This window comes from Struthio camelus, chromosome 7 (genome assembly GCF_040807025.1).
Source record: "Struthio camelus isolate bStrCam1 chromosome 7, bStrCam1.hap1, whole genome shotgun sequence".
In the NCBI taxonomy this organism is placed as follows: Eukaryota; Metazoa; Chordata; class Aves; order Struthioniformes; family Struthionidae; genus Struthio; species Struthio camelus.
In genome coordinates, this window is record NC_090948.1 from 6,951,410 (window position 1) to 6,963,984 (window position 12,575).

At 42.0% G+C, this 12,575-nt stretch overlaps 1 protein-coding gene across 2 annotated transcripts in view; it reads right to left on the reverse strand.

The window, feature by feature from the left end:
- The window catches only part of SEC23IP (SEC23 interacting protein), a 29,185-nt gene extending 16,703 nt beyond the window's left edge, over positions 1–12,482 (reverse strand). Inside the window, exons 1-8 of one of the 2 annotated variants that reach the window (XM_068951574.1) lie at positions 12,113–12,478; positions 6,277–6,815; positions 4,658–4,841; positions 3,977–4,170; positions 3,546–3,635; positions 2,031–2,151; positions 1,376–1,465; positions 666–807 (exon numbers count right to left, since the gene is read on the reverse strand). In XM_068951574.1, coding sequence (XP_068807675.1) covers positions 666–807; positions 1,376–1,465; positions 2,031–2,151; positions 3,546–3,635; positions 3,977–4,170; positions 4,658–4,841; positions 6,277–6,815; positions 12,113–12,257 — 1,505 coding nt within the window. In that variant the 5' untranslated portion in view covers positions 12,258–12,478. Of the gene's footprint in view, positions 1–665; positions 808–1,375; positions 1,466–2,030; positions 2,152–3,545; positions 3,636–3,976; positions 4,171–4,657; positions 4,842–6,276; positions 6,816–12,112 lie in introns of both variants that reach the window. The other variant, XM_068951575.1, reaches the window with a different exon arrangement.
- Positions 12,483–12,575: the final 93 nt, after the last annotated feature.

The window sequence follows — 12,575 nt, forward strand, 5'->3', positions numbered from 1 at the left end:
AATGCTATAATTCTTTCACCTAAACATACATAACTTTGTTTCAAAAAAAAAAAAAAACAAAAACAAAAAAACCACTTAGCTCAACTGCCTAACCATAACCCAGACACTGCTCTAGGAATGGACAAAGGGTACAATTCCTTCCTCAGGAAAGATCAACAGTGACATCTCCTAGGGGCAGACTCGATGAGATTGCAGGAAGGCACAGGAGCAAAGTTTGTCCAGCAACAGATATATACAATTTACAGTGGACAATACCTCTCCACAATCACCATCTCATGCTCATGATCCCTGTCTCCACACACTCATTCATTACCATGCAATACTTTGTTAGCAATTGCATCAGCTGCTTTCATGAAAATGTAGTATTAGAAAAAGTCTGTGTTCATGTGTAGCTACAGGAAACTAAATATGTGAAAAAATATGAAAATAAACTAAAGAAAACCTACCACATCACTTTCTAGCTTTCTTTCAAGCTATTCTATAGCTTGTCTATACCCCACAACTTCAAGATGTCCACAAAACGTATTAGTGATTCTTTTCCTAATCCAATCATACATTTATTTACCTAGCCTAAAGAATGCGCATTTATTTCTCTTTTTATTTATTTCTACAAAATCTGTTAAGATGCAGCTTCTATAGAATCTGTAGCATTAAACAATACTCACCTGTCTACACCTGTTGCATCACCATGCAGAGAACTATGCCAGTGAACTGGGAGGAATTCCACCCTGCTCACTTTATGTTCCTCTAAAGATTTCTTAAAGTGAGTTTGCAACAACTTCAGAGAGACAGACCTGAAGTCATCAACTGCAGAGAAGCACAGTAATGAAAATGTGATCATAACAGTATTAAATAAGGCGCTTAGTTATAAACATTCAAAATACAAAAGGAGGAGAAGTCAAAGTGGAAAAACTTTTTTTTAAATGTATTACTTAGTTAACTATAAGAAAAATACAGGAAAAAAAATGTGGATTTCCTGGTAAACTTCTATTTATCTCAAAATAAAAGCAATTTTACTCCAGGAATAAACATGGTCTCCTGCACATAGAACACAGATCAGTTAGAAACCAACTTAATGTTTAATTTACTCAATTGTATTGGAGTATGTTTTGCTTTGCTTTTTTTTTTTTGCCCCGTAATAAAAAAACTCTGCAAGTCTAATGCTAAGGAACTAATAACAACAGCTAGAGTTATGAGTCTGACAAAACAGTTTGTTTTTGGAAAAATAACAGGGGGAAAAAACCTACCAGAAATTGAATTTCTTAATATTGAAGACAGTTCTTCATATTATTTACAATAAGCTTATCTGAATACCAACAAACCCAATTTTAAATAGTTAAGAATAAAACTACCAATTAAACAAGCAAAAACTTACCACATTCAACAATGCTTCTAAATCTCAAGTCACACACAGGACCTATGCCATGAACCATAAATACTAAATGGTCAATTTGGGACATTTCTCCTATTACAAAAGGAAAGAAAAAAAATGTATTGTAGCATGTACTTCAGTGGTACAGTTTAGAGTCAGGCATTAATGTATAAAAATACAGCAATATATACTGCTTCATAAAGTCTTTTACATAGCATGGTTCGGGATACAACTTAGCCCACAAAATCTCTTTGATTGACGAGATATAATGGAAATAAAAAACCCTTACCAGCCAAACTTCTTTTTATCTGCCTTCTCAAGCTAAGTTTAAACTTTTGGACGTTACGCCTTCTAAACACTAAGTTAGAATCTCCTTAACATACGTCACAACACTAGAAGTATTACATACAACCTTTCACTGGCCATCTTTGTTTCACACAACTACATTTACTCTCCATAGGGGTAAGTGGACACCTATGTGTAAACTTCTACACAGAGGCCCTAGGAAGACAAGCCTTTCAAGCAGCTTAATGAGCAACCTTAATTTTCATACTCCAGATACAAACAGTGCATTGTAGCTCCAGTCACTGTGGTCCAACTTTTGTATAGAACTGAACTGACTGCCCAGACTGCAGATCCACATACGCTATTCACATACCATCAGGAATTTCATCATGGTCATCATCAATTCCACGTTTTACTACCCTTGGCCTTGCCTGACCATCTTGAGTGGTGCCCCATTCATCTGGTGAGGCAGAGGGTTGGAACTGAACAATGACCTAAAGAAAGATACATTGTCCAACTGTAAATACAAAAAAAACTTATGATCTTTACAATTAGTGTGAAAATATTGCATAGTTTAACATATCTTTTTTGTTTCATTGCTTTACCTTGTCTCTGAGACACAAACGTTTTCTTTAGTTGGTACACATGCAATAAATAAGATAAAAGCCTTAGAAAACCCTAGGGCTATTTCCTGTAGCAGTGACAGCTTCACTAAAACTCGACTCAGAAATAACACAGATAATTCTCATTAGTTTGAGAAAAGCAATCAGATGACTTAAGAAACCAGAATAACCACTAGCTGCAGAAGCTGCCCTGCTGTGCAATTCCAATTAACAATTTTGATTCTTCACATAAGCATTTATTCAAGCTCTTCTTTCTTGTACCCCCATTCCCACTCTTCCCTGGCAAGCTACAATTCTGTGAGGAGATTGACCATTCCGAGACTCTACAATAATTCCATCTCAATGCAAAAAAAAAAAAAAAAGAGCAGTGCTTTTTAGGGAAGGACATTTGAAGTAGCCCACAAACTCTAGGAAGTGAGGAATTCAGTAGTATGGCTGCTTATAAGGTTTACTTGAGCTGACTCGTTACAGTCTGAAGTCATATTTATAACAGTTCAAGCGGTCTAAGTGCTTCCTCTCTAGGTTTTTGCTGGATTAAACTTCTTAACTTGTAAGTGGTTAAAGTAGGAGAAACAGTGGCACTTAGAGGTGTTTGGGTGTTGTTTGTTTTTTGCTTTTTTAATTACTGCATCTCTCATACGGGAACACTTAACAGCACTGGTCAGTAAGGCTGAAGTCCATGGTTTAATCACAACAGGCTGCCAACAGAGTATTCATAGTAAAAACAAAAACAAAACAAAAAACACACACACACACACACACACCTTTTAAAAGCTATTCCACTCTCTCATGGCCTAAAAATGGTTACAGAAGCTCAGATATACAAACAAATTACCTTGCAGTTAAGATTAATGCTTTTCTCCACATGAAAGCTCTAAGTCTAAATTACCTTCCATTTGGTGCAGATCATCTGAGGTTAAACTAATTCAAACTGCCTCCCATTTGCTGTCAGCGATGCTTAGTAAATATTTTGACTATCCAAACCATTATTTCTCCTAGGTTTAGAAAAGCATTGGTTTAACTGTTTCTTTTTTTAAGCATATTAAAGCTTATGCATTGAACTCCTGTTTGCTTCGTCATCTCTTATCAGCTTTTTTTTCCCCTCCACCATTTCTTATGAGCTTTACCATCTCTAACACACACATCCAAAACAATCAACAAGTAAATTCCAAGCAAGACTAGCAGCGCATTCAGTTTATGCTTCCATTCATCTGATCGTTCACTTCCATTCCATTCTGCAGGAACCAATCACCAGAAACTATTACCTTGGGATTATGCATAACGATTGTCTCCCCATTCGGGAATTCAAGTCGCCGATGCCATTGATTTGTAGTTACAGCTCTTTTATATTCTGCCTGAAACAGTTAACAAGTTGCATGAAATCAGTACACCTTCTCACACAAACTACAGACACAAGGCCAAAAAAATAACGTTACGGTTATAATTTACATGATTTTATTTAAACAAAAGCGTCACGTGTGACCTAGAATCAACTTGTGTAGTGTTCCACAGCTACGCAGGACCTATGCATGAGCAATCGGGCCTCCAGCCACTCCACTTTCCAGCATTTGCTTCCTTATGTTGCAGAAAGTGCATTCTGAAAAGCATCTTAATGAAACAAAAGAAAGTATTTTTAGGTCACAAATATAAAGAACTACCAAGTTCTTCATGAGGTTCATGTTAAAGTAATACTAACCTCTAGCTTATCACTGAAATCCTCAGTGTAAGGAATAAACCGGCTATCCTTGTCTCCCTTGTAAAACCACATACACCGTCTCACTTCAGAAGGCTCTTCTTCCCAATAAACAGCTTTCCTCAATCTGTCATACAGGTATACATCGTAGCGTCCCCCCTCGGTGCTCAGAACCACACTCTCAGGATCAGGCTGGACTACGACACAAAAGTAATACGTGGTTACTAACACACACATTCTTTTTTCCTCTCTCAACCCTTCCCCAATCACTTCTGCGACCAACATTAAACCATTAAGACAGATATTTATACTACGGAATAAAATTTTAAATTCTGTTTAAAACCTCTTTCTTATTTGTCTTTGTATAATTAACATTTACACATTTTAATATGAAAGATCATGTACGTTTTCAAAATGAAAGCTGGAAGTCAATTTCAACAGTGAAATTAAATAACGTGCAAGTCACTCATAGTTGTTACTTACAAAGAACTTCTTTAGGCTTAGTTTTTGTGGCACTTTTCCCCCATTCTGCTTTGTTCCACTTACGGAACTCAACAGACTGATAACTAAGTGAAAACATATCAGTGAACCGAGCCACACAGTCAGCTGCCCTCAAAGACAAAAGATCCAGCTGAGGTTCTGTTTACCTCTGAATAAGATATGGCTAAGATTTTCATAACTTACCAGAGTTATAGACTTTTTCTAGTTTCACAGAATCCAGAATACTGAATGGCATCCATATTTGCTTGTCTTCCACCTCCTTACAGTAGAACCAGTGAGGCTGAACAGGCTCATATTGGTTCTGCAGCAAAACGGGAGGCGCCTGGACCAGCGGACCTGCAGGCCTGGGAGCTTGAGATGGTGGAAACTGAAAATACATATGATCTTGGCATCTCAGTCTCTCATAGCTTTTACAGAGCCGATTTATACTTTCTCACAGAGAATACTCTCAGCTTCTAACACTTGTTCTGAGAACGTTCGCTTTTTAACTCTGAAAATTGTACAGCCAAGTTGGCCACTTTGTTATGCTTCTAAAAATTCACATCTTTTCAAATTAAAAAGGGGATCTGAATTTCATTATCAAAACTGCTGAAATCTCTCACGGTCCAGTAGCTAGCTAGCTTAAAGAGAAAATTTTTAAATCTACTATTTTTAGGTTGCAGAAGTCAAGCTGAGCACATTTCTTACAGCCACCAAATTTAACAACAACAAAAATATATTCTTCTAGTTATTCAATGACACATAATTTTATTTCGCATAAATGTATGGTTAATTTTAACAACGTTCCCCTCAGTAAAAGCTACCTTTCTGCAAACCGATCAGGATAGGCAGTCTTTAAACTTGACTTTAGCCCCAGCGATTCAAGACAATTAATTAATTGTGAAAGGAATCATATTCTACACAGAGATGACTTCATGCAAATTGTACAACGATCCCTCAGGAAGAACGGCAAATTACGTCAGCAGTAAAAACTTCTTTGTTTGATGTAACAAAAAAACTAGTATATTACACAAAATAAGAAATCAAACATCCAGGGGTTTTGAAATTCTTTAATCTAAAACCCTGCATTGTTCAGGTCTTACCGTCTTCACTACATTTTTGTCATAATGTAATTTTTCCATTCTCGATTAACAATTTGTTTAGGCAAAACAAAAGTTATTTTCTTGTTTATAAGGAAAAGTTACCAGGTTATTAATTATCTGTACAACCCATTCCTATTATAATAAGATTTTAACAGTGCTATTGTGAAGGTAAAAAAGGATGGAGATTCACATCATATAAAATCTCAGCTGGCGTGTTTCAGAGGGTTTGCTGGGTAATATATGCGACGTAAGCCATACTTTCACTGAGTGCTGGCTTCACCAGCAAAATCAGCTTGAAAATCAGTTTTAAACCCATTCACCATAAGAGTGAATGACCTGATTTACAACAGGGGCACAAACAACGTAGAGGCACAGCTGAGAGACAGCAGCAAACTGTGGTACACAGACAGACATCAGCAACAGAACTTCTCGACCTGGCTTTGCTGCTGGAGCCAAAGGCTCATGTGCCTTAGGATACGTTCACTTCAAAGGTCAGGATGTTTCGTTAAAGCAATAGTTCCAAACTAGTTCCAGTGAAAAGCTTTTGCTGTCAGAAATGGATAGAGATTTTTGTTTTTTTAAAAAGTATCCTTAAAAGATAAAATATGGGAAAACAATTAGAGAAAAGAAACACAAATACAAAAGAAGATACAATTAAAAGAGGAAAACGTCTGAATTCATTTTATTCTAGTATCAACAAATCGGGAATGATTCACGTACCTGTGTCAAAGATCCTGGAGGTGTTTGGTACATCTGGACTGGTGGTACAGATGGCGGTGGGTGAACAGATTGAGCTGGAGAATGACTCTGTTGCAGCTGCGGCGGAGTCAGGTACGGGTTAGCTCTGCTACTCAAGGTGGTATGGCGATAAGGGTTATATCCCTGCTGAGATGTTCCATGGGGAGGAGCAGAAACATTTGCAGGCGGGGGACAGTCCTGCTGAGCAGTCTGATAGGCAGCGATCCCCACCTGTGAAGTAGGTGGTGCACTGTAGGAGGACTGTGACTTGGGAATATGCGGGGAAAAGGCATTTTGCCCATCTTGCGACCCAGACACAGGTGGAAGAGAGTGCTGAGGCTTGGGGAAGGCAGGTACTCCGACAGGTGCTGAAACAGCTGCTAAGGGTGGCTGCCCAATGCTTCCAAACGGATCACTGCTGCTAGGTACTTGAGAGAAATAGCTGAAAGTCTGTGGTGCATTAGGGCTGGCAGAAGTCTGACCCAAGAAGCTGTCCTCTTCGCCAACATCTGCAGAATCATCTAGGGGTAAGAGAGGAAGGTAAATTACCAGAGAAGTCCTGAGAGGTTTGAACTACTGAGTACACACAGTCAAAGATGTTCTGTAACATTATGAACTATTTCCGAAACTATTAGTCCTGATAAAGCCAAAAGTATTAAAGCTTACAAATCACATCCTTAAAAATTGAATGTGCCATAAAGTGCAACAAAAGATACCAAGTCTTCAGGAACATTTAAAACGGAGCATAAAACTCAGCGTACATGGACAACGCAACAAAAGTTAAGAACTGGAAATAAGAAGCATTCCACTGCAAGGCAAAAAATATAATGAGCTTCTTACACCACCCACTGTGTACATTTGAACTCCCTTTCCACCTATTTGCTCTCTTATGAAACTGTGAGAGCTAACAATTACTTTTTTCTGAAGAGATGCTAAGTTGTATACCATGAGGAGAAGACCATCTTGTGGAGCGAGGCTCTGCAAATTGGCACAGCCAAATCAACAGTATTTCTGTCCTAAAAATAGGATTTTGCCCTTCCCTTCCTCCTTGCGCTTAGCCAGGGTCCCATTCCTTTCCTTGAGTCAGCTCCAATGCTTGTCTCTAGTGCTCAGTCCTGCTCAGCTCTGCAACACCGCAATTTACAGTATACGTTTGGTAAACTGAAATTGGTTGCAGTTTGCCTTAAAATGCTGAAATCAAGTGCTTACTTGTGCAGCAAAAGTAAAACAGACAGCTCTAGGTGGTAACATCCTCAGCAACCACAGCTCTTATGTTTCTTTTGGAGGGAAAAAGGTTCCCACTTACAAGGCATGGGTTCACTCTCCTGAAAGATATGCTTCTAGAACTATTTATGGGAGCACAACACAGAGGAGATCACTGAAAAGACTGTTGTTAAGAGATAAGCCTCAAAACAAACAGCATTTTAACTCATTGACCTCATTTCACAGTGCAGTGTCATAAACTGCTGCCTCAGCACAACTGAAGGCTCAGCAGTACACAGCTGAAGTTAGGACCTTCCCAAGCCAACGTAGCAAAGAACCCTGCTTCCAGGACACTGGAATCCCTTTCAATTCCCCCTTATGCCTACCAGGTGCAAAAAGATCCTTAGTCGACTTCCTTTCACCATGAAAACAGCCTCTAAGCACTTCACCTTCCAATTTTTTAAGCTTCCAAGATCAAATTCAGAGGAGCTTAAGAAGATTCCCCAATAGGCCACATCTACTGGTTAAGCAGTGCGTTCTCATCTCCCCCTTCAGAAGGGCCCTCTCAAGATTCCCCATTTGACTTGCAAGGTGGCAAAAACACAACAACCCATGTCATTAGAAAAGCACAGTTTATTTCAGTTCTGTCTATATATCTTATTCTAGAGTGGCACAAGAGCTACATTTCTGGTCCAGAGGAAAACAAGTAACTGCAATAATTCCAGGAGAGGGCCTAAAAGGTGCAATGCCATATGCCTGCCCTTTTGCATCAAAAGGGGAAGTATATAAAACCAGGTCCCGGTCAAGTAGAGTTTTCTGCTTTGCAATGATCCAGTAACAAGCGACAACCAAGCGGTTTGACATTATTATAGGTCTCACAGTAAGCTCAATTGAACCTGGGACGATCTGAGCATCGCCACCCACCTGCTGAGGGAACAGCCTCTTCTGAGCAGCCAACACAATTTACAGAAGTCATAAAAGTGCTCTCATCTACTCTAGCAGTTAAATAATCCCCAGACTGTGGGGAAGAAATTGCTTCGAAGAACGATCATTGCTTCTCTGCTACTCAGTCATTAGCCAAAGAAACAAACTAAACATCCCTGCAGCCACAAGCAGTCAATAACAAATGTCTTTATCTGCAGCCGAAACAGCTAGAGTATCAAGGGAGAATAGGGGAATGCACAGAGAACTCAAACTAGGAAGCTGCTGTTCTAGTTCATTAAATGGAAAACAAATAGCTGCCATCACTAAGACCATTTTAACCATCTGCTTTTATTCAGTTGCCCTTTCAGATGGTGTCAACTGGCCAATGCAGATGATGCTTGGTGTGTTATATTCTATTTTGAGGAACAAAACATCAAACCTATGCATGCAAACGATCTTGTGGAGAACACTAAATTTCATTTATAAGTAATGACCATTATAAACTCAGGCATGTGAATTACCTTCCAAACAGAAGAATAGCCACTTATACTATGGTCTTTGTTTCTAAATATTCTCCTTTCATATTTGATAGACATCATGGAATAAAGAGCAGCGTATCGCATACCACACAGTCAGGTCTCCACTTTCCAGAATGCCCAGGAGTAGAAGAGGTAATACATCTCATGGCAATTTCAGTGCACTGCTACGTGTTAATCATAATCTAAAAAAACGAGTCAAGGCCTTTACCAAATGCCTGTGCACAAAACACCTACTATTCTTCAGTTTCGACTAGTTCGGGGAGATTAAGTGTAACAGCATGTTCCCCTGAAAAACAGGGAGTTGACTAAAGTTCTCCCAAAACAAATGTATGACAACCTTCTGTATCCCTCACAGACATCACCTTCTCATTCACAGATCATCCTCTGACAATCACAAGTGACAGATTTCCACCTTCTCATCAGGAGTACTCTTCTCTATTTAAAGTATATTGGTTACTTCATTTGCATTAGAGCCTGAGAATACCTCTTTTCTCATCAAACTGCAAAGCACAAAACACTCCTTACTCACTTTTAGAGATATAACAGATTTATCAGTGCACAAATCTTCCAGACGTGGATGTCAGAAGCAATTCCCGAGACCAGTTTCCATTACATTTTACACCATTTAGGATTCAAGCTCAATGGCTTGCTTTTCCTTGGTTCAAATTAGGGTTCAAGGAGCAAACTACTCTCTACAGGTAAATCCCTATTCCCATTAGGGAATTAGGGAAGGCAAGGGACCACAAAAGCAGAACACTTAACAGGATTGAGGCCCTACTTGGATAGATACAATGTGTGGCACATCCTCAGCAGGAGACCTTTGGCATTGAAATTGGTTCCAGTTGATTCTCAGCCCTGGTGAGGCCACATCTGGAGCACTCTGTCCAGATCTGGGCTCCCCAACACAAGAGAGACATGGAACTACTGCAGCGAGTCCAGCAGAGGGCTACTAAGACGTTTAAGGGACTGGAGCATCTCTCTGCAATGTGCCTTCTAGACATTCTGTTCTCCTTTCGCTCTACTGTTACCCAGTCAACATACTCCATCCTCTTTCTCATTGCCCAGTCTCAGTTCCCCTCCTTAATCATGCTTCTTCATTTCCTCTACCTGCCCTCAGCTTTCCTCCCCTTCTTCTTCTAGTATCTCCCTGCCCCTTTCTTTTTGGCGTTACCAGCTATGAGAAACAACACATTCCGGTCTAAGTCTACCCAGCCACAGTGAGGCTGCATCTGGAGCACTCTGTCCAGTTCTGGGCTCCCCAACACAAGAGAGACACGGAGCTACTGCAGTCAGACCAGGAGACACATTATTAAGGGACTGGAGCATCTCTCCTGCGAGGAAAGGCTGAGAGAGCCGGGCCCGTTCAGCCTGCAGAAGAGAAGACTCAGGGGGGAATCTGATCAACGCGTACAAGTATCTGAAGGGAGGGTGCCAGGAGGATGGGGCCAGCCTCTTCTCCGCGGTGCCCAGCGACAGGACGAGAGGCAACGGGCACACACTGAAACCCTTCGTCTGAACACGAAGGAAAAACTCCTTTGCTGTGAGGCTGACAGAGCACTGGAGCAGGTTGCCCATGGAGGTGGTGGAGTCTCCTTCCCTGGAGATACTCAAAAGCCGTCTGGACACAACCCTGTGCAATATGTTCTAGGTGACCCTGCCTGAGGTCCCTTCCAACCTCATCCATTCTGTGAAAAACTACGAATCTTCATCTGACCAGCTTAAGTGAGATAGAGACTACATGTTCGATCATAAATTTTGTTATTGAAATCTCATCCTCAGGTCTTCTCCATAGCTAGCTTCAAAGTCATAGAGGAAGCTGACACAGGAAAGCCATCTCTGCAAAGCTACTTAATAACTATTTTTTAAATGAAAAACATTGTATAGCGGCAACAAGAACTATAAGGATTGCACAAGTGGAAGTGGTGCATGTATCAGCTGCCTAGATACCTCACACAGGTAGGAGCGATATTCTAGTACTTTACACTACTCAAAAAGGCAGTTCAGTAGATATTTAAAGAATAAAAATGAAAAAGTGTTTCTAAGCCATACTTAACAAACATGTTTTTAAAATTACAAGGATTTACTTCATTTGTTTCCAGGCATATTAACACTTATCCTAAGTAAAATACAGCACTGTTGAAATCAGCTCTTGAATTCTGGACTCAATATGTGCCAGTCCTGTGAAGCTTAAAAATACTTGATTTCTAGATGCATTTTTACTGTTTAGGGCTTTTAATCTTAGACAGAACACACTTCCAAAAAATCTGTTCCTGTATCTGAAGTCATCTGAGCTTCAGTTTTAAGTTGTACGTACATAGGTTTGACGTACCATCCAGGCTTTGCAAGGAAGTGATATTAATCACCTAGCCTAAGCAAACAAGGAAATTTGAGGTACCTGCTTAGCATACTATTTTCAGGCAGGGAAAAAAAAGACAACGTCAGAGAGTCCTCTGAAGACTATTTATCCTACAAAACTGAAGTAAATGCCACTTTAAAAAAAATGCAATGCAGGAAGCACTGTCTGAACACGAAGGACAAACTTCTTTACCGTGAGGCTATATTAAATAGTCCTCTGCACAGAAGCATCAAAACAAAATTAATTGCTCAAACAAGAATGCTAACCTGTTAACTGGACACACGATAAAGCCTCTCCCCCTCTCTTCAGACACAGCACTAAAACCGAACACTTCAGTATCAAGCCCATGCATGAAAACAGCATACCTGAAGGAGCCTGTCTTCCCTAAAGCACCAACTCCAACAGCTGCCAGTGAAAACCAGCTCAGAAAACCTCACAGCAAAGCGACTACAGCCAAACAAAAAACTCGGCCCTCGCTAGGGAAGGGTCGAGCCAGCGTGAGGAAGGAAGCCCACCTTCCTGTTTGTTGCTCGGCGGACAGCAGGACCGGCGGATCCAAACACAGTTGCGCAACACAAGCAAAGAACAAAAAAAAAGAAAAAGAAAGAAAAAAGAGGAATCGCCTCTCTGTCCCCTCCCCCGCCCCGAGCCCGGCCACGGAGCGCAGCGGCCGCCCCGCACCTCGGGGCCTCCGGAAGGCTCCCCCCGCCCGGCCCCCGGCCCCCGCCGGGCCCACAGCCCGCTCCCCCGCGCCGGCGGCCGCCCCGCCACCCCTCGGCCCCCAGCGCCCCCGTACCCGCCGAGAGGACAGCGGAGTCCGGCGGCCCGGCTGGGGCCTGGCTGACCGGGATGAAGGGCACCGTGAAGTTGAACTCGGTGGCGGAGGAGGAGAAGAGCAGGTTGGTGCCGCCACCACCGGCCCCGGGCTTGGCCGCCGCCATGGCTGCGCTGCTTCCACGTCTCTTCCCTCGCGGCGGCCCGGCCCCTTCCGCCCTCACCGCTGCCCGCTTCCAACATGGCGGTAGCGGCGACGCGCTCCCCCCCCCCCCGCCCCGTTCCGCGCACGGGCGCGGAGAGGAGGAGGAGGAGGAGAAAGCGGGCGGGGCGGGCCTGGCCCAGCCCTGCTCTTCCCTGCCCTGGTGCCGCCGCCATTGCCGCGGCCGCCGTCAGAGGAAGAGGAGGAGGAGGAAGGCGGAAGCCGGGCGCCCCTGTGCAAGGCTTGCGGGCGGGAGAGTGTCGGCGGCAGCAGCAGCAGCGGC